This window comes from Microcaecilia unicolor, chromosome 2, assembly GCF_901765095.1.
Source record: "Microcaecilia unicolor chromosome 2, aMicUni1.1, whole genome shotgun sequence".
Lineage (NCBI taxonomy): Eukaryota > Metazoa > Chordata > Amphibia > Gymnophiona > Siphonopidae > Microcaecilia > Microcaecilia unicolor.
In genome coordinates, this window is record NC_044032.1 from 127384509 (window position 1) to 127406334 (window position 21826).

Below are 21826 nucleotides of genomic sequence, written 5' to 3' on the forward strand. Positions count from 1 at the left end.
AGCTAATGAAGAGAACACTCCCTCTTTCCCACCATGCACAGCCATCTGAGACTCATTCAACCAGATCAAAGAGGAAGCTCTTGAAAATATCCTGAAATGTCTAAGGCCTACAACCTGCCCTTTTGAACCCTGCCCATCAAGCATTGTACAACGAGTGAGCACAGGCCTCATTGAAGGGGCAACTAAAATTGCTAACTCCTCTCTTATGGAAAGGCAGCTGCCAGCACCACTAAAAACAGCTGTGGTGTGCCCCCTTGAGAAAAAGAGCTCACTGGACCAGGACAAGCTTAAAAACTACCGACTAGTTTCTAACATTCCTTTTCTGCACTCAACTCAACAACTGGCTAACTGAAAGTAATTGACTAGACCCATGTCAATCTGGCTTCAAACCTGGGTATGGAACAGAGAGTTCTTGTGTTCCTTCTTGATGATCTGCACAGATATTGTGACAAGGGCTCTGTCTCGATACTAGCGTTGCTCGATTTTTCGGAAGCCTTCAACACCATGGATCATAATATCATGCTTACAAGACTGGCAAAAGCAGGTATCAGTGGCACAGTACTTTGTTCAAATCCTGTCAAGATAGACAACAGCAGCGCATCATTACCTTGGGAACTGAAGTGTGGAGTGCCACAGGGATCCATACTGTCTCCCATTTTATTTAATATCTACCTCAAGCCTCTGGCTGAGCTGCTTCGGTCAATGGACACAAAACTGTACATCTATGCTGATGATGTGCAACTACTCATACCCATTGAACCAGATCTACCTACAGCTCTGAGTAACCTGCCTGCCTAATCGCAACTCAGGAATGGGCGAACAACAAATTTTGCCTGAACCCAAATAAAACTGATTCTTTGGATACCAAACACAACTGGAGAAATAACCGACTGCAAAATACCTTTTGGGAAGTATGAACACCCCCTAAAATCACAGATCAGGAATCTTGGGATACTGCTGGACTCTTCACTCACTCTGATCTCACAAATTCAACCAATCTTCAAAAATTGTCTCTATCACCTACAGCAGCTACAAAATCTCTCTCCATATATTGAAAAGATGAGTCTGACAACAGTGGTCCATGTCACGATAACATCACAACTACACTACTATAATGCCCTGTACAATGGTCAAACCAAAAAGAGTTTGTGCCAGCTCCAACTAATTCAGAATGCTGCAGCATGACCGATAGAAGGCTACGTTGCGTGATCACATCATACCCTTCCTGCAAAAGCTACTATGGCTACCAGTATCTTTCAGGGCTAAATTTACAACTCTATGTTCGATTTTCAAGGGCCTCAGCAAAATGGGCCAAAAGTACTTAAATAAGCTAGCCCTTTACACACCTTTGAGACCTCTAAGGTCTTCTCAAGGATCATCACTATCTGTACCCTCATCAAAAGAAACTTTTAATTTTAACAGCTCAAAGGGAAGAGAGGACTTGTAAGAAGCAGGTTGCAGTAGACTAAGTGGGAGGTGATGAGAGTATGGATAAGGGGATTGGTACTGTGCTCAGAAAGGAACAAATTTTGATGATATTACAGAGCAGGCCTCAACAAATTTTCACTAAATCTAGGGACCAGCCCTAAAACTTTTGTTTCCTCTCCACCCCACACCCAACATTATTAACAGTGAAATTAGAGTGTATGTATTAGAACATAAAGGGGTGGGGAAGAATTCCCACTTATCAGCAACAGCTCCTTTAGAACAGAGGTTTTCAACCAAGTCCTCAGAGAACATCTAGCCAGTCGGGGTTTTTTTAGGATATCCCCATTGAATTCAATGCAAGTAAACCTCTGAGCTAAACACTCTCTTCTATTGTCATCAAACACTTTATAATCTAACCAAAATATGATGACTAAAATATTTTCAGATATACTACAAAATTTATTAAATCTTATTATCACTAATAAACAGAAAGTTGAACTCGACTATTTGGGGGAGGTGTTCTCGGTGTTGGCATGAGTTGTCCAGTGCACCCCCAAGTGGGACTATGGCTCTTTATGTTTGGGCATTTAGGAACACTTTGTGGAGCAGGGCCTCTTGGCTTCGCAGTGCCACTTCCTTCATAATGCTCTTTTGCTTATCAAGAAATTGATTCTGTCCTATTGGGTGGCAGAAGATTCACCACCACTGGTTAGTCAATATGAGGGAAATGGCATCTTTTGAACTTAGGACCTATCAGCAGTCCCACTGTCTCCCACAGCTGATAAGAAATGCTGTGGCGCAAGTTTTTACATTCGTACCGTGCAACTACTTAAACAGGAGACTCATTTTGCACACCATAGCCTTTTGGGGAGGGGTCGAGAAGGGGGGGGTGAATGTACTTGGAGCGTGGGGGGAAATGTGCGAGTATGTTGTGTGGTGCTAGCTTATGGTAGTGAATCTTGGGGACTTTATATTTAAAATTACAATGGTCAGATACTGAGCTTTGGGATCTTCATGTTCCTGTATAATCTCCTTTATAATGTTTGAGTGTGGACTTTTAACTTATTGTATTCATTTTCGACTTCGTATTGCTCTGTTATTGTTTTATCTGTTACAATAAAATATATTTAAAAAAAAAAAGGTGAATGCCGTCTTAAGACTATTTCTTTTTTGGTGGTGGCAGGTAGAGGGAGAATATTGGGCTGCATTCATTCAGCACCCCAATCATTTTGAAAAGTTGGCTCATATGACTCAGTAGGGTTACTCTGGTCATTGATGAGTGTTCCTATGACAATGTCTCTAACTGATGATGTTACAAATATGATCGATAAGAGGGATCTCCAGAAGGTGAATATGTTCATATCCTCCAGCAGTCTGCAAATCACTGTTAGTCTCTTGATCAAAATAGTTGAAGATATGAAACCAAAGTTTCAATCCATAATTTTCTTGTTGTTAACTTTCCAGAGGGTCCTACTGAGAAGTTCCTACTGATGAGATGTCACGTTCCTCACCTGGTCGGCGCTCCTCCCGACAGAAGATCTGATTCAGTTTGTTTCCTAAGTCTGGCAGCTGTCATCTAGCTTGGATCAAGACCACGGCCATCTTGGTTGACTCAGGGGAATCAGCCATGTTTCGGTTTCCTTTAGTCTGGCAGCCGTCATCTGGCTTGGAGAAAGGGCAGCAGCCATCTTGACTAGCTCAGGAGGGGGCAGCCATCTTGTATAACGAGAACAGGAAGGAACTCCATATTTGGGTGTTAGGTTTCTCTGCTGATGGAGTAGCCATCTTGTTTCAGCTGCATATGCTTTGACCTGATTCCTTCACTATTTAAAGCACTGCCTCCAGGCCTTCATTGCTTCGGCCTCAATTGTGTGAGGAGTTGCTGTCGGAGTGCTGTTCGCCGGCTATCTTCTGTTCCTGATTTCCTGTGTACTGGACTTTGGCTAGTTTCTTGGATTTCGCTTGTTTGCTGCCTGCCTTGACCCTGGACTGACTGACTATTCTTTGCCTGCCGGAGTACTGGTTCTGGACTGTGTCTGTTCCCGGCCAGCGGCTGTGCAACCCCGCCGGTTCCAGAAGTCCTAGTGGCCACCTGCAGCTGGGAGCTCAACTCCCGGTGAACGGTGGTCGCTTCCCAGGTGAAGCTAGGGGTTGTCTGGCTGCCTGACTGAGTCCGGTGTCACGCCATCTCTGCCGTGCTCAGTCGGGGCACAAGGGCTCACATTCGCCAGATCATAACATGAGATTAGCGTGGACTATAAATCACAACACAATAGAATGAATGGAAGGAAGCCAGTATTGTCTTGTTGAAGTACCAGTTGCATCTCAAGAGAAGATATCATCCCAGATACAATAGATTTCTTCTGAAAAATTGCTTTATGTTCAGCAGCACTGCAACCTTTAGTAAGACCTGTTGCGATATCGATGGACTCAATCTGGACAGCTGCATAAGGTTTTGCACTTTATATCTCTGTATCCTTAAACAATACAGTGCAAGTTAAAAGAGTACAAACACAAGTAGATTCAATTTTGGTCAAACAGACTCAGTGTCATCAATAGATAAAAAAATTTTAAGAAAATCATTCTCAGATCGCAGGTGATAGACTGATTCTTCATCAAAAAGTTGAAAACTTGGAAAAAAAACTGTGAGGAACTTAACTCTTACTCAATTTTCCTTACTCCATTTCATCTACAGATATGTTTAACAGACTGTTAAAAGAGGTGCTCAAATATTCAGAAAATGCTTTACCTCCAATCCAAAGACTACTATTTACCAACTAATGCCACTAAATTTGATTTGAAAGGATGATTCATTTGATAGTTTGCATGTATTCTTACTGATAGGACAGACAGTGGAAGAAATTAAGTCAAGAGCTACTCTTCTGGTTTCGTTTGTATTTTCAGAAGTCACAACCTAATTTTCTAGGTAACAGGATGCAAATATTCCCAGATGTTTCCAAATGGACACATGAAAGGAAGAAGGAATTGTTGGGTATGAGATCTAAAGTATTATCTTTGGGAGCTCAATTTCAACTACATTTCCTCAATAAATATTGCAGGGTTTACTGGGCTCCACTCAAATCGGGCTCATTGACTAAAAGATTATACGATTGACCCCTTCTTCATATTTACTTTTCCAATTTCATGGATATTTAGTTCTTGGATCTCTTTAATTGCGGAGCCAAAGGAGGCCATGAAAGAAAGCTTCAGGAACTGGATGGGCAAACTCCAACGGACTACTCCCCTATCACCTCCAGGACCCACTGATCCGAGGTGATGTGAGCCCACTCGTCCTGGAACAGGGACAGCCTGCCTCGCACCAGGACAACTGAGGCCGGTGCACCCTCATTGGGCGGGCCAGGCAGCTGGAAGTGCCGAACCCTCAGAAACTGATTCACCTTTCTGAGATCGAGAATAGGCCGAAAGGCATCCCTCTTTTTGGGAACTACTACTTAACATTTCTAAAGCGCTACTAGGGTTACGCAGCGCTGTACAATTTGACATAGAGGGACAGTCCCTGCTCAAGGAGCTTACTACGAAATAAATGGAATAGCAACCTGTGCAAATCTCAAGGGGGCTGCATGGGAATGATGGCCCCCAAATGTAGGAAGTTTTGCAAAGTGGCTAATACCACCGTCCGCTTGGAGCGCGTAGCACAGAATTCCAGAAAAAAAAATCTGTGATGGGATAGTCGAATTTGAGCTTGTAATCTTCCTGCACCACATCAAGAACCCACTGATCCGAAGTGATCTTGACCCACTCCAGGTAGAAAAGGGTCAGCCGACCCCCCTATCTGCTCCACCACAGTGGGCTGGTGCCCCATCATTGGGAGGATCGAGGCGCAGGTCCCTGGTGGGCAGGTGCTCCCAACGCTTGTTTATCATTCCGAAAGTAGGAGTGCTTTTGAAAACAAGAGCACTGAAAAGGCCTCTTAGACAGTCACGGACAATACCGGCATGCCTCACAAAACCGATACCTCGAAGACCCCTGCCATATACCAGGTTTGGGTTTATCCTCGGGGAGGCATTGAGACTTGGAATCTCCCAAGTCCTTCACAATCTTCTCAAGGTCCTCCCCAAACAGCAATTTACCCCAAAAGGGCAATTTGATCAGGTGCTGTTTAGAAGCCATGTCCGCCAACCAATGACAGAGCCACAAGTCGCTGAGAGGAAACCGCCAATGCCATCAACTTGGGCAAAGCTCGGACTAAATCATACAGGGCATCCGACAGGTAGGCAAGGCTCATGTCCATCTGAGAAAACCCAGGAGCATCAGACAGGTCAGTCTCCAGTACCGAATGAAGCCAGCTAAGAAAAGCTCTAGTCACATAAGAACTACAAACGGAAGCCTGAAAAGCCAGAGCGGTCACTTCAAATGAATGCTTCAGAGACACCTCCAGACGTCAGTCCTGTATGTCCTTCAACGTTACTCCACCTTCCACCTGTAGCATCGTCTTCTTGGTGACCACCGTCACCAGGGTGTCTACCTTAGGGAGAGAAAACTGCTCCCCTTGATCTGCACCCACAGAATAAAGCCACACCATGGTCTTAGCTACCTTAAGGCCGCCATCTGGATTCGCCCACTGCGCGGAAATGAGTTCCTGAATAGCCACATGTACCGGGAACACCCTTGATGGGCGCCGGGTACTAGCTATTTTAGGATTAATCGCCTGAGAAGCGGCAACCTGCAGGTCCACAATATTCAAAGCCTCTAAGGCTTGAGAAATAAAGACAGCAGTTCCTCCTTGTGAAATAGCTGTACCGCAGAGGGGTTAATCATAATTTACTTCTTGACACACTGTCCTCATTCGGGTTCCAGGGCTCCGTCCTCTCCTGGTTCTCTTCGTACCTTTCCCAACGCACCTTCAGAGTATTTTCTAATGGCTCTTCTTCCACCCCCATCCCGCTCTCTGTTGGGGTTCCTCAAGGATCTGTCCTTGGACCGCTTCTTTTCTCGATCTACACCTCTTCCCTGGGCTCGCTGATCTCATCACATGGTTTCCAGTACCATCTCTATGCTGATGACACCCAGCTTTATCTCTCCACTCCCGACATCACAGTCGAAACCCAGGCCAAAGTTTCGGCCTGCCTCTCAGACATCGCTGCCTGGATGTCCAACCGGCATCTGAAACTGAACATGGCAAAGACCGAGCTCCTTGTCTTTCCACCCAAACCCTCTTCTCCTCTTCCCCCACTTTCCGTCTCTGTTGACAACGCCCTCATCCTCCCCGTCTCTTCAGCCCGCAATCTCAGAGTCATCTTCGACTCCTCCCTCTCCTTCTCTGCCCATATCCAGCAGACAGCTAAGACCTGTCGCTTCTTCCTCTTTAATATTAGCAAAATTCGCCCATTCCTCTCTGAACAGACCACCCGAACCCTCGTCCACTCGCTCGTTACCTCTCGTCTTGACTATTGCAACCTTCTTCTCGCTGGCCTCCCACTTAGCCAACTATCCCCCCTTCAATCTATCCAAAATTCCGCCGCACGTCTTATCTACCGCGTGAATCGATACTCTCATATCACCCCTCTCCTCAAGTCGCTTCACTGGCTCCCGATCCGCTACCGTATACAGTTCAAGCTTCTCCTATTGACCTTCAAGTGCACTCAATCTGCAGCCCCCCTTTACCTCTCTACCCTCCTCTCCCCATATGTTCCCACCCGTAACCTCCGCTCTCAGGACAAATCACTACTATCTGTACCCTTCTCTACCACCGCTAACTCCAGACTCCGCCCCTTCTGCCTCGCATCACCTTATGCCTGGAACAGACTTCCCAAGCCCATACGCCATGCGCCCTCCCTGCCCATCTTCAAGTCCTTACTCAAAGCCCATCTCTTCTCCCTTGCTTTTGGCACCTAACCACCTTCCCTACATAGCTTATAACCTTTAGATTGTAAGCTACCTACATTGACTACATAAGTAGTAAGTTACCTACACTGACTACATAGTTTGTAACCTTTAGATTGTAAGCTCTCTTGAGCAGGGACTGTCCTTCCCCATGCTAAAATTGTACAGCGCTGCGTAACCCTGGCAGCGCTATAGAAATGCTAAGTAGTAGTAGTAGCAGCTCACCCTCCCCCACACCATCCAGGCCACCTGTCTCCAAGATCCTTCAGGAGACGTCACCAAAGACCGGGCAGCTGTCACGGAAACCAAAAACCCCTCTTCCGAGACCAAGTGCCTCCTCTTGAGAGTGGGATCATCCCCAGAAGAAGGGGCTGGCAGACCTTGATCCCCACCGGGACCCCAAGGAATGGAGTCGGACCTGTGTGAGGGACAGCCCGCTACAGGACATAGGCCTAGTGCATAAGGAGGACAAATTCAGGAGAAAAAAAAGTCCCCCGAGCCTGTCAGCACTGCAGTCATCCCAAAACCAGGCCCAGCAGTCACCCCAGACCCCCCCCCCCCCCCCCCCGATACCTCACTGCCAAGAGGGGAAGGTGCCCGAATAGAAACCACAGCGGGAGCCACCTCAGCGGCGCCAGAAAAAAATGGCATACACGCCATGCGGTTCAGAGCAGGAAACAGCACCGTCCGAGGAGGGAAGACAGCCATCTTGCCCCAGTAAACTCAGCGCATTCCGCACTGCACAAACCAGCCAAGGAGCGCCGTTTCCCACATCGGGAACAGCGTTTTACAGTCTCCACCGCCATTCTCTGAAGTCAAATCGCCTGGGGAGAGAGAAGAAAGGAGCCAGCACTTACTGCAGCTGTCAACCTCAGCTGAAATGGGACCTCCCAACAGAGAGCCGAGCAGGAAGCTCTAGCTCTCTGAACAAAGCAGAGCTCAGACAAAAAAAAAAAACGCACACAAAATGCCTCTTTTTGTTTGGTTTTGGTTTTTTTTGTGAGGAGGAAGGGAGTCTGAGCAGCCTAGCCCAATTCACCTGGAAGGAAGGTAAAGTGGGGTGAGCAGGGACCTGGCAACCAAGTAAGCCTCTAAAGCTGGCACCTTTGGCCAAACACCCCCTTGCTCAACTAGCCACTGGGCCCAGGAGCACTCTTAGAGGCCTTGAAACCAGGAGCTGGAGAGAAGCCATCCACCACCTGCTGGAGATAGAGATATACTAACTGATTCAGGAACTGGCCGTCTGGTTTCTCTGCCTTCAGTCTCGTTTATCTCCATCTCCACCTGCTGGTAGACTGACATAAGCCACCAGTTCCTGGATTCATCTGGTGCAGGTGCTAAGGAATGGTCTTTTTTAGTTTTGCTTCTGCAGGCCCCCACTATTTTGCTTCTGCCCCCTCTCCAATGTCAACATACATGAATCATTTATGCCTGGTAACGTCTGGGTCTCTTTACCTTTTTAGTCCATGTACTGTGGTTTATTATTCATGCCAGCCACTATCGTTTCCTCCTTTATTTTCTCTAAATGAACAGAGCATTATCTTGCTCCATGTAATTCCCTGGCTGTACCAACCACCTGGATCCTCTCCTTTTCCCTGGTAAATCTGACTCATTTTCCTTTCAACTGCTTCCCCACCCCCAATGCTCTTTCCCATGTTTTTTCTGCACAGCCAAAAACAGAGACTAACTAATTCAAAGTCATTTACACTTATTATTGTGCATTTTGTGATACGTGCTATGTGATTGCTTGCCGGTGATGAACTATTCAGTTGCTGCCTATCACCACCTTTGTGTGCAAGTTTCCATGTATACAATACATTTAGTTTTCTGCACTGCATAAAACAAACCGAGACTAAATAGTTCAAAGTAATTGTATTATTAATTGTACATTATATGATATGTGTTATTTTAAATTGCCTGCTGTGTCCTATTTTAAACGAACACCCAATCACGCAGCACTTCATCACATGACTGTTCAATATTTCATCAAATGCACAAAGCTAAGAGGTTCATTTTCAAAGCACACAGATTTACAAAGTTACACAGGTTACTATCCAGCTTATTTTCGAAGGAGATCGCCGGCCATCTTCCGACACAAATCGGGAGATGACCGGCGATCTCCTGAACCCGGCCAAATCGGTATAATCGAAAGCCGATTTTGGCCGGCACCAACTGCTTTCCGTTGCGGAGCTGGCCAAACTTCAAGGGGGCGTGTCGGTAGATAGCGAAGGCGGGACAAGGGCGTGCTCACGAGATGGCCGGCTTCGCCCGATAATGGAAAAAAGAAAGCCGGCCCTGACAAGCATTTCTCCGGCTTCACTTGGTCCCTTATTTTTCAGGACCAAGCTTCAAAAAGGTGCCCCAACTGACCAAATGACCACCGGAGGGAATCGGGGATCACCTCCCCTTACTCCCCCAGTGGTCACCAACCCCCTCCCACCCAAAAAAAAAATATATATATATATATATATATTTTTTTTTTTTTTTTTTTTTTTTTGCCAGCCTCAAATGTCATACCCAGCTCCCTGACAGCAGTATGCAGGTCCCTGGAGCAGTATTTAGTGGGTGCAGTGCACTTCAGGCAGGTGGACCGAGGCCCATTCCCCCCCCCCCCCCCCCCCCCACCACCACCTGTTACACTTGTGGTGGTAAATGTTAAGCCCTCCAAAAAACCCCAAAACCCACTGTACCCACATGTAGGTGCCCCCCTTCATCCCTAAGGGCTATGGTAATGGTGTACAGTTGTAGGGAGTGGGTTTTGGGGGGGATTTGGGGGGCTCAGCACCCAAGGTAAGGGAGCTATGCACCTGGGAGCTATTTTTGAAGTCCACTTCAGTGCCCCCTAGGGTGCCCAGTTGGTGTCCTGGCATGTCAGGGGGGCCAATGCATTACAAATGCTGGCTCCTCCCACAACCAAATGCCTTGGATTTGGCCGGGTTTGATATCGCCGGCATTAGTTTCCATTATCGGCGAAAACCGATGCCAGCCATCTCTGACATTTGGCTGGTCCCAACCGTATTATCGAAACGAAAGATGGCCGGCCATCTTTTTCGATAATACGGTTCGAGAGCGTCTTTTGCGGCGCCAGCCATATAGATGGCCCGCGCCGTTCGAGTATGCCCCTCCATGTAACTTTGTAACTCTATGTGCTTTGAAAATGAGTACTAAATGCATTCAAATTATATGCTCAGAAATCTTATTGGATTTTTGTTGTTTACACGACCCAAGAACAAAAGTAGAGACTAATTCGAAGTAATTATTAATTAACTGTGCATTACATAAAATGTAAATAACTTTGCTCAATTTGCTGCACAAAGTTTCCATGCATATAATTTTGACTACATTTATCTTTCTGTTTGAAAAGAAGAGTCATGTCATAAAATGTCTACTGGTGATGAATTGTCATGTGATGAATTGTCAGGTGTTTATCTGGATCGGTGATGAAGTGAGGTGGTCATGAACTGTCATGTGATGAAGTATTACCAAACCAACTTCCAGGCATTCAGCTATTAAAAAATATTTTTCTGTATAACAGTTAAAGCAATAAAAATGATTCTTACATACTTAAAAGGTTAAGATGTGCCAGCATTCAAACAAGATACATACCTTTCCCTGATAAAATCTGCTAATTCTTTTGTTGATATATGCCCATGTTTCATATTATGGTAAAGGACATCAAATCCATTGTTCTTTTCTCCCTAAAATGAAGAATTTAAATTTGTTAATAAATATTATCATTTATCCATTATCAAAACTGTACTTAGCATCTTATAGTTTAAAATATACTTTCTCAAACAGAAAATCTCTGTGATAGAACTTGAAGAAGGAAGCTAATTCAAGAACAACAGTTCTACAATGCAGACATTTACTTCTCTTCAAAACATAAAAGTATTTTCCTGAGAGACAAGTGTTGAGGTCTGAATCTGCATTCTGAAGCTCCAGGCAGCACAAAATGGGGTATCTAAAATCCCTTTTTCTTTACCAGAGATAAATTTTCCTTAAAACTATTAAATAGAGCAAAACAGAACAAAGGAAACCATAACAGTGAGAAAACTAGACACCTGAAAACGTGCAGATAGCATTGTTGGTATAAGGATGGAATACATAGAGACTATCAACATAAAAATCATGTAAATAGTCTTTGTTGGCTTTTCCATCATTTTAGAAATATATCATTTTAGCAATTATTTTATTTGCCATATTTATAGGCCACCTCTCCAAAGAAATGGTAGTTCACAATAGTCCTTATCTCTCTATATAAAAAGCAACACCAACGTTCTATGAAGCCTCCAGCCGGAAGTGTGAAGGGGGCGAGATATCCGGTTTCCCTATGAGTGTCTGCCCCGCCCTCTCTGTAACACAGTCAGTGAAGGAAAACAGCAGAGCACGAAATCAAATCGCTGGCTCTGTAACAGTGAAGGACTCAGAGGGGGGAGGGGAGAGAGGCCAGAGGGCAGGGACACACACACTCCCACATGCACACAGAAGAAAACATTGCTAGCCCCCGTTTCATTTGCATCAGAAACGGGGCTTTTTTACTAGTGTAAATATATATCTGCCATTAAGACTTACAAGATGAGGCCAATTATTGAAAGAACCTTCCTTTTCACCTTTTCTAGACAGGCTATTGTTCTCACTTAAAATATCTTTTAGTTACACAAGGATCTAATTTATTTCCACATCTATTTGATAATCAAAATGGCCATGAGTGTGGGCACTTTAAACTGAATACAAGATTTTTTGGCAACCAGTTTAAGTGCCTCTGGGGTCGAAATTCAAAGCTAGTTATATGGATAGGAGATTTAAACATGAAACTGATGCTGAGCGGGTCCCAAGGCAATGTTCAATGGCACTTATCTGGATACTGCCACTGAATATCTCCCCTAATCAGTTAAAGCCAAACTGGCTATTGTGTGGGCAGTCCGGGGTGGAGCTGAGATAGAGTCAACACTTATCCAGGTACCAGATGATTTTCAGCCAGGACCTAGATAAGTTAACTGGGCAAACAGAACTGCACAAAAAGCAGTCCTAACTTTGCCCAGTCAAGTCTATTTATCCTTATATGGAAGGCTGCCACCTAGGAGTATTACCGCAAGACTACTGCTAAGGGGTCATAGTAGCCATTTTACACCCAGAGCCAAAGAGGGCAGAGGCAGAGATTGCAACTCCTGCCCCATCCTACTAGACTAACAGGGATCCGCTCTGGTAAGGGACACTGTGGAAGATTCTTGGGTGGGGGGGGGGGGGGGGAAGAGCTGCTTTAAGGCAGTTCATGTGCCAAGCCCCTTTATCCAAATGGAAGATGAAATTTAATGTGGACAAATGCAAAGTGATGCACATTGGAAAGAATAATCTTACCTAATGCTAGGGTCCACCTTGGGAGTCTGCACCCAAGAAAAAGATCTAAGTGTCCATGGAGGCGGTGGCCAAGAAAGCAAATAGGATCCTAGGACTTGTTAAGAAAGGGAAGGTAAGAATGAAAATACTATAATGCCTCTTTATCGCTCCATGGTGTGACCTCACCTTCAGTATTTCATTCAGTTCTGGTTGCCGTATCTCAAAAAAGATATAGAGGAATTAGAAAATTTTCAAAAGAAGAGCAACCAAAATAATAAAGGGGATGGAACTCCTCTTGTATGAGGAAAGACTAAAGAGATTAGGGCTCTTTAGCTTGGAAAAGAGAAAGCTGAGGGGAGATACGATTGAGGTCCTCAAAATCCTGAGTGGTGTAGAACAAATAGAAGTAAATCGATTTTTTACTCATTCCAAAAGTACAAAGACTATAGGACACTCAACAAAGTTACATGGAAATACTTTTAAAACGAATAGTTAAGCTCTGGAACTCTCTGCCAGAGGATGTGGTAAAAGCGGTTAGCATATCTGGGTTTAAAAAAAGGTTTGGACAATTTCCTAGAGGACATGTCCATAGTCTGCTATTGAGACAGACATGAGGAAGCAACTGCTTGCCCTGTAATTCATAGCATGGAATCTTGCCACAATTTGGGTTTGGGAGCTTTTTGAGATTCTCACAACGCTGTCACCGCTAGTACTTTATTATATTTTGACCCTGTTTTGTGCTGTTATGACAAATTTTCACATTATGACAAATTTTGAATTAAATAAAACTTATAAAATTAAAATAGGAGCTGAAGACCTCGAGGCAAGTGATTGATGCATCTAAGAGGAGCTAGGATCTGAACTACCTTGGGCAATAAGAGGTCCAATAGCCTATTATATTCATCTGATGCCTCTGTTTTTCGGTGTCTATTTTGTAGGACACTTGGTTATTACCAGTTTTTTGCATTGCCATTCATACTTGTATTCCCCTTCCCTTTTCTTTTTCATTAGATTTATTTGGAAGAGGGTTTGACTTCTTCTCCCCTCTATTTTTTCACAATTTGGGTTTCTGCCAGGTACTTGTGACCTGGCTTGGCCACTGTTGGAAACAGGATACTGGGCTAGATGGCCCACTGGTCTGACCCAGTATGGTTACTCTTTATGTTCTTATGTAATTTAAAAACAGGCTGACTACCCTGGCTAAATATCGACTAAATGATCTCCAAGCTTCAAAAATCTCAAAACACAGTCATATTTTAAACATTTTGTAGCTGTCACAGATCTTGTGCATGAACTTCATTTGCATACACTGCCTCCATTATATGCAAGGGGTACTCCAGGACCAGACTTGGGAAACACTGCACTAAATCAGCTGGGTTTCACCAAGGTAGGCCCAGGCAGGAAGTGGGGGGGGGGGGGTTTGCAGGACAGCAAACACAGGAAGGGGGGGTAGACAGGTTTGTTTCAGTTGAAAATGCACAGGCAGTTTCAGCCAAAACCCCAACCTGGATTTGAGGTCAGTTTCATTGCCGAATCTGAAAATGAAATTCAGTCAGTCAATCTCTAAATGTAAAAGACAGATATGGTGGAAGGTATAAGAATGCAGACTGGAGTAAATTTTCAGTCAGTCTGTAAAAGGAAAATACAGATATGACAGCAGGTATTAGACTACAGACTGGGGTAAATTTTCAGTAGCAGTGGCCACAGCATCAATTTAAACACCAGCAGTTAAATTAATATATATACTAAGCAGCACTAAATGCATTGATATGGCCAGCGCCAATGCCACTATACAGACAATTTGATACTGCCCTTGCTCCCCACTACTGTAAAGCAGATGAAAATACAAATTTAGCAGAGTTATATATCCCCTGGCCTCTGGTGAACATATACGTCTGTTGAAAACATACCTAATCTAATATAATAATTCGCACCTCCAACGTTCTGAAGCTGACTCCGTGGCAGTGAAGCCGTGTAGTGTTTGTAGGGTTTGTAATCGCCCAGGGAAAGAAACGCGACATCAGAAGGAGAAGGGACCAACCACAGGCCTCGCACTCGCTCTCAGTGCCCTGCCCTCGGGGGGAAGGGAAGGCTGCATATAATATTCACCCACCAGAAGTTCGTTCCCTCCCTCCAAGTTCCAGGGTCGTCATCCATCCCCCCTCCCTCCCTCTCTCCCAATTCCAGGGTCGCCCCTCCCTCCCAGTTCCAGGGTCGTCGTCCCTCCCTCCCTCCCTGTTATAGGCCCCCTCCCTCCAAATTTTAAAAGTCATCCTGACTTACCTTGCGCGCTAAAAAGCGTGCAGGCTTGGCACTTACTGCAGTTTCCCCTTCTCTGTCTCTCAGCTCTGGTGCTGCCCTTGCGGAAACAGGAAATGAGGGCGGGACCAGAGCTAAGAGACAGAGAAGGGAAAACTGAAGTAACTGCCGAGCCTGCACGCTTTTTACCGCTGCTGCCGGCTGCCGTAACCCCGACGAGGTAAGTCAGGATGACTTTTAAAATTCGGAGGGAGGGGGCCTGGAACTGGAAAGGAGGGAGGGAGGGACAACGACCCTGGAACTTGGAGGGAGGGACGATCCTGGAACTGGGAAGAAGAGAGGGACGACCCTGGAACAGGGAGGGAGGACGCTGGAACTTCCCTTAAAAACATTAATGGCAGAAGGTGATTACCTTGCTAGCGCCCGTTTCATTTCACTGAGAAACAGGCTTTTTTTTTTTACTAGTTATTTTATACAGATGAGAAAAATTGTGACAGATGAACCAACATTCAAATCACCAGCAAGTACAAAGTGAGGAGCTTAATACAAATCCCATACAAACACAGCATGCAGATCCTGCTCTTCTGGTGTTTGCCTGAGGCAGCACTAGATCTGAATCCTAAGGAACCCGAGGCTCTGCTAGCGATCCAAACACCTGTCATGGATGTTCCATTGTGACTATGCTAGAGCATTCTTCTTTCCCAGACTACGGGTCCAGTGTGGCCTATGCTATCTTGCTGTTGACAGCAGATGCACTGGCCTGGGCTGAGAGGAGGAGTGGCCTAGTGGTTAGGGTGGTGGACTTTGGTCCTAGGGAACTGAGGAACTGAGTTCGATTCCCACTTCAGGCTCAGGCAGCTCCTTGTGACTCTGGGCAAGTCACTTAACCCTCCATTGCCCCATGTAAGCCGCATTGAGCCTGCCATGAGTGGGAAAGTGCGGGGTACAAATGTAACAAAAAAATAAAGAAGACTCCATTGGGAATCATGACATCTTCATCCATGTTTTCAAGAGAATTTGAGGATACAAGCCACCTAGCCTCCATGTCCCCTATGCTCTTTTGGATTAAAAAAGGAAGCCCATACAGTTGACTAGTATGTTATGTTGTTAGTAATGTAGAGAATGGCTCATAATATTTTTCTTATTTCAAGGAAGCAATTGGGGGGAGGGGATACGTCTGGATAGGTGCAAGAATAGAGGGGATGTACCACAGTTTATAAGGCATTTCCTTGAATGCAACCTTACCGAAGGCTCTGTTCCTCCATCTTGGAAACATGCCCTCATATATTCCTTGCTCAAAAAAAAAAAAAAAATTATATATATATATATCAGTGCAATCCGCTTAAGTGCAAGGGTCTGGGACCAAAGAAAAGCATGCAGTTAACCAGAGCGTGCACTTAACCGTTGTGACCCAAAGAAGCTTGACATCTGATAAACATATGTACAGTACATAAGTATTGCCATACTGGGAAAGACCAAAGGTCCATCGAGCCCAGCATCCTGTTTCCAACAGTGGCCAATCCAGGTCACAAATACCCGGCAAGATCCCAAAAATGTATAAAACATTATTATACGTACAGTATACAGTCTCAGTTAACTGACATTAGGCTGGCTTGAAGTAATCAGTTATAGTCCTCTGTACACTTGCGTCTGTGTCTGTCAGACAGTAAAAACCGTCATAGCACAGACATCCAACGGCCTCCAGATAGGCCTGCACAGTGTTGAGACTCTCCAGCGCTCTTGAAAAGTGACAGGAGGAGGTTCTTGTATTTCATCAGCATGTGCCTCGCTGCTCATTTCTTCATCTGTTCCATCATTAGCCGTTGTTGCCTGCATGTAGGAGCATATCTCAACATCAGTGCTGTCTTCAGCTGTTTGTAGATCGTAATCAACAGTTACATAGCGATGGAACTCCTCTTCAGTAAAACCAGCTGGGATGTCAATAACCTCTTCATCTGACGCGTTTGCAACAGCTGCACCTGTTTCGTCCCTCTCCACATCCTTAACAATGCTTGCCCGCTTGTAGCAGGTCACAATGGTTGCCTGTGTAACATGATTCCAGGCTTCTTTCTGCATATGTAGGGAATCCAACAGTGATAGATTACGAGCCAGTTCAACAGCACATTTATCCTTCCCAGTCTGGTCATCCATAACGCTCATCAGATGACGTAGCACAAGAGCCCAATAATGTTGTTTGAAATTGGCTATTATGCCCTGATCCAGAGGTTGGATCAGAGAGGTAGTGTTTGGTGGCAGGAAGACCACCTTGACATTAGACAGCCTGACATCATCGCTGTGTGCAGCACAGTTATCAAAAAGCAGCAAAATCTGACGCTTTTGTGCCCGCATTCTAGTGTCTAACTTCTTTAGCCACTGCTTCCAAATTTCCCCAGTCATCCACGAATTTGCGTTAGCCTCGTATGACACAGGAAGTCGCTTAACTTTCTTGAAGCAACGGGGCTGTTTGCTCTTTCCAGTGACGAGGGGTTCCAACTTCACTCCCATCCATATTGCAGCAAAGGAGGATTGTCAGTCGGTACTTCGACGTTTTACCTCCAGTAGTTTCGGCATGTTTGAATGCAAGTGTTCCATCGGGAATTGCTCGCCAGTAGAGACCATTTTCGTCAGCATTGAAAATGTCACAAGGTGCAAACTCGTTCAAGATGGTAGGGAGAACTGAAACAACCCAATTTTCAGCACCAAAGTCATCAGCATCTTGTTTCTCACCATGCTGTTTCTTGAATTTTATGCTGTTCCTTTCCTTCCATCTTTCCAACCATCCAACAGTGGCTTTGAATTCAGTCAGTCCAAGACTTTCTACTACCTGGTTAGCTTTCTCCATAAGCAGTGGACCACTGACAGGAAACTGTCTGCTCCTGACTTGAGAAAACCACCGAAGAGCATCTTCTACTTCCTCAGCTTTTCCCGCCCGTTTTCGTTTCCACTGTGGATTTCTATTGTTTTGCCAGTCTTCCAGAAGCTGGTCTTTCTGCTTCAAGACACGTGAAATTTGACTGGGATTGACACCATATTCTTTAGCAATAGATGCTTGACTTTCTTTGTTTTCTAATTTTTTAAGAACTTCTATTCGTTCAGCCAGTGTTAAAGTCTTACTGTTCCGCCGCCGTGACGATGACCCCGGTGTATGCTCCAACAACATTCTTTCCCCTAATCTGCCTGGGGCAGTTAAAGAGGCAGTAAATTTGAAATCTCGGTTGTCACGCGCCAATCGGCTTCCATATTCCATGCATGCGCTTATGCGGAGTCTTTCCTGCAGAGGAGCGGTCTTGAACCATGCGTATAGGCAAATCTTGCATTTATCAGTGGTGCGCTAAAACGAAGTTTGTCCCCAAAGAAATTGATGGTGCCAAAAACAGGACCGAAGTACAGCATGCAGTTAAACAGAGCATGCTCTTATCTGACGTGCACTTAAATGGAGTGCACAGTATATTAGAGAGAGAGAGAGCCCTCCCGTCTAGTTTCCATCCCATTTCAAACCTCCCATTTTTCTCCAAGATACTTGAAAAACTAGATCTCATTCAATTGACCCAACACATTGAGAACAGGAATATACTTCACCCATACCAGTCTGGCTTTAGACGTAACCACAGAACAGAAACTCTTCTTCTTGCTCTTTATGACTATTCGTACCTCCCTGGACCAGTAGTACTCCACTGTCATTTTGTCTCTTGATTTAACTTGTCAATCATTCACTACATCTTCTTCACCACCTTCATTCCATTGCCATCACTGAAACTGTTCTCTCTTGGTTCTCCAACTCTCTCTAAATTCGCACCTACCAGCTTACATTCAATCGCACAGAAACTCCTCTTTTTCCTCTCTAGTCAGGTGTACTTCAAGGCTCTATTCTTGCACCTATCCCTTTTAATAATTTTCTTCCCCCCCCCCCCCCCTTCTCACCATTATTCAAGACCATGCTTGAACTCCTTGTTGTTATGCAGAAGACATACAGGATCTTGTGCCACATCTCATACCCCACCTCCATCACCCAGCTCAATGACTGGATTTTAACCAGGATACAACGTAGGTGAGACAATCTTTTTTTTTTTTTTTTTGTTACATTTGTACCCCGCACTTTCCCACTCATGGCAGGCTCAATGCGGCTTACATGGGGCAATGGAGGGTTAAGTGACTTGCCCAGAGTCACAAGGAGCTGCCTGTGCCTGAAGTGGGAATCGAACTCAGTTCCCCAGGACCAGAGTCCACCATCCTAACCACTAGGCCACTCCTCCACTCCCAATCTTCTCTTCTGAACTCCACTAAGTGTGAATAAATTCTTTTTTTCCAATTCTTGCAACTCCACTCTTCCTGCCCTTTCTATTGATGGCCATCTCTTGTCTTTCAAAAGACTCCATTAAAATTCTAAGTGTTATCTTTGATTCAAAGCTCACTTTCAAACCACTCCTTTGCACTCCATCATATCCCATGCTGCACTCCTTTGCCCTCTAATCCTGGCACTCATTATGTCTCACATGGATTACTATAAATCACTCTATGCTTGTATCCCTTTATGTCCTTTTAAATGCCTCCAACTCATCTAGTCCACAGCTGTTTAACTACTTTACAACTCCCATCATTTTGATCACGTTACTCCTCTTCTCCATTTTGAGCACTGGCTTACGATCACTGTCCACGTTAAATACAATATTCTTTTTATTGGTTTACAAATCTCATCTCCCCTGTATTCCAGCCTACCTCAACCTGCTTAACCCCTACGCCATCTTTGTTCAGCTGATAATAAACCTCCTCACGAGTGGAGGAGTAGCCTAGTGGTTAGTACAGTGGACTTTGATCCTGGGGAACTGAGTTCGATTCCCACTGCAGCTTCTTGTGACTCTGGGCAAGTCACTTAACCCTCCATTGCCCCTGGTACAAAATAAGTACTTGAATATATGTAAACCGCTTTGAATGCAGTTGCAAAAACCTCAGAAAGGCAGTATATCAAGTCCCATTTCCCCTCCCTCTCTGTCCATCCTTTATCTCACAATCTCACATGATTCTGCTTTCAGATATTTAGGCCCCAAATTACTCTCTACATCAGAAATCAGCTGTTATATCTTTCAAGAAACTACTCAAAATCCATCTCTTTACAGAATCCTTCAGGTCCACCACTCCATGAATTCTCTCTCTCCCCAGTTCCTACCTATTTTCTTTTTCCCCTCCCTCCCAGTCTTATTTTAACTTAAACCGCTTAGATGCCTATTATAGGCCCACTGAAATATATCAAAAGTTACAAATAAGAAAGTTCTTGGTTGGGGGGGGGGGGGGGGGGGGCCAGGAAGTCTATGGGAGAGACATCTAATGGTAGTACATCCCCAGTTTATAAGACACTTCCTTTTTTGGGGAGGGGGGATATTGTATCTCTATGGAGGATTTTAGATTATAAATTCAAGACCAGCCTGAGGTCTTATTTTAAAACAAGTGATGAAACAAACTCCCTAATGTTGTGTATCTTCTAAGCAGGAGATTTTTAAAGCACTGTGGGGGGGTTTAGCTTACAACTATGTTATAATGGTAGCTCTAATTTTTTTTTTTAAGTTTGATCTATGCCCCTCTAAAATGATGTTCTCAGCTGATGTCTTAAAAGTGTCTCACAGCAATTGCTACATTATCCTTATTGAATAGGATTCTGTAAACCAATCTAAAGCAGTCAGTTGATGCCAATCTTGAAAAAAAAAACACACACACAGCTGGATATGCTAGGATATATAAATTGCCCTACTGTTAGCACGCCCTTTGTGGCAAAAGCCACTGATGAGGATACAGATCAACTGGATTTCTCTTTGAAGGGCTCTCTTGGGTTTGACCCCTCCCTTGAGTTTGCAAGCTTTGACTGACACCAAAGCTTTTGGACATCAGTGTCAGACCACACAATTTTATTATTATTTTATTATTAGTCTCGTTTAGACTACTGCAATCTGCTTCTTGCTGGCCTCCCACTTAGTCACCTCTCCCCTCTCCAGTCGGTTCAAAACTCTGCTGCCCGTCTCATCTTCCGCCAGGGTCGCTTTACTCATACTACCCCTCTGCTCAAGTCGCTTCACTTGCTCCCTATCCGTTTTCGCATCCTGTTCAAACTTCTTCTACTAACCTATAAATGTACTCACTCAGCTACTCCCCAGTATCTCTCCACACTCGTCCTTCCCTACACCCCTTCCCGTGCACTCTGCTCCATGGATAAATCCTTCTTATCTGTTCCCTTCTCCACTACTGCCAACTTCAGACTTCGCGCCTTCTGTCTCGCTGCACCCTAATCCTGGAATAACTTCCTGAGCCCCTACGTCTTGCCCCATCCTTGGCCACCTTTAAATCTAGACTGAAAGCCTACCTCTTTAACATTGCTTTTGACTCATAACCACTCGCCTCCACCTACCCTCCCTCTCCTCCTTCCTGTACACATTAATTGATTTGATTACTTTATTTTTTGTCTATTAGATTGTAAGCTCTTTGAGCAGGGACTGTCTTTCTTCTATGTTTGTGCAGCGCTGCGTATGCTTTGTAGCGCTATAGAAATGCTAAATAGTAGTAGTAGGACAGACAAATAATGAAAAATTATTTCTTACCTGATAATTTTCTTTCCTTTAGTCGCAGCAGATGAATCCAGAGACTTGTGGGTTGCAACCATCTCCCAGCAGGTGGAGATAGAGAGCACTGAACTGCAGTGTCTTATAGGATGGAATGCTCCTTGGTCAGTTAGTATTTCTCATAACAAAGCAGAAGCAAACAGAATTACAACATTTCTCCTTCCCCATAGGGAAAAGTGATAAACCAAGAACTGAAAACACATAAACTGCTTACAACAGTCCATCTAAAATATAAAAATGCAGCATCAAGTTCCAACAGAGAGAAGTAACCAATAGGAACCACCGGAAAAACAGAGTGGGCCTCTGGATTCATCTGCTGCGTCTAAAGGAAAGAAAATTATCAGGTAAGAAAT

General features: G+C 44.6%; 1 protein-coding gene across 3 annotated transcripts in view; it reads right to left on the reverse strand.

Moving 5' to 3' along the window:
* Positions 1 to 21826, reverse strand: part of FCHO2 (FCH and mu domain containing endocytic adaptor 2) — a 458555-nt gene that overhangs the window by 409176 nt on the left and 27553 nt on the right. For all 3 annotated transcript variants that reach the window (XM_030193298.1, XM_030193297.1, XM_030193296.1), the window contains exon 2: positions 10879 to 10970. In XM_030193298.1, coding sequence (XP_030049158.1) covers positions 10879 to 10970 — 92 coding nt within the window. The remainder of the gene's footprint in view (positions 1 to 10878; positions 10971 to 21826) is intronic.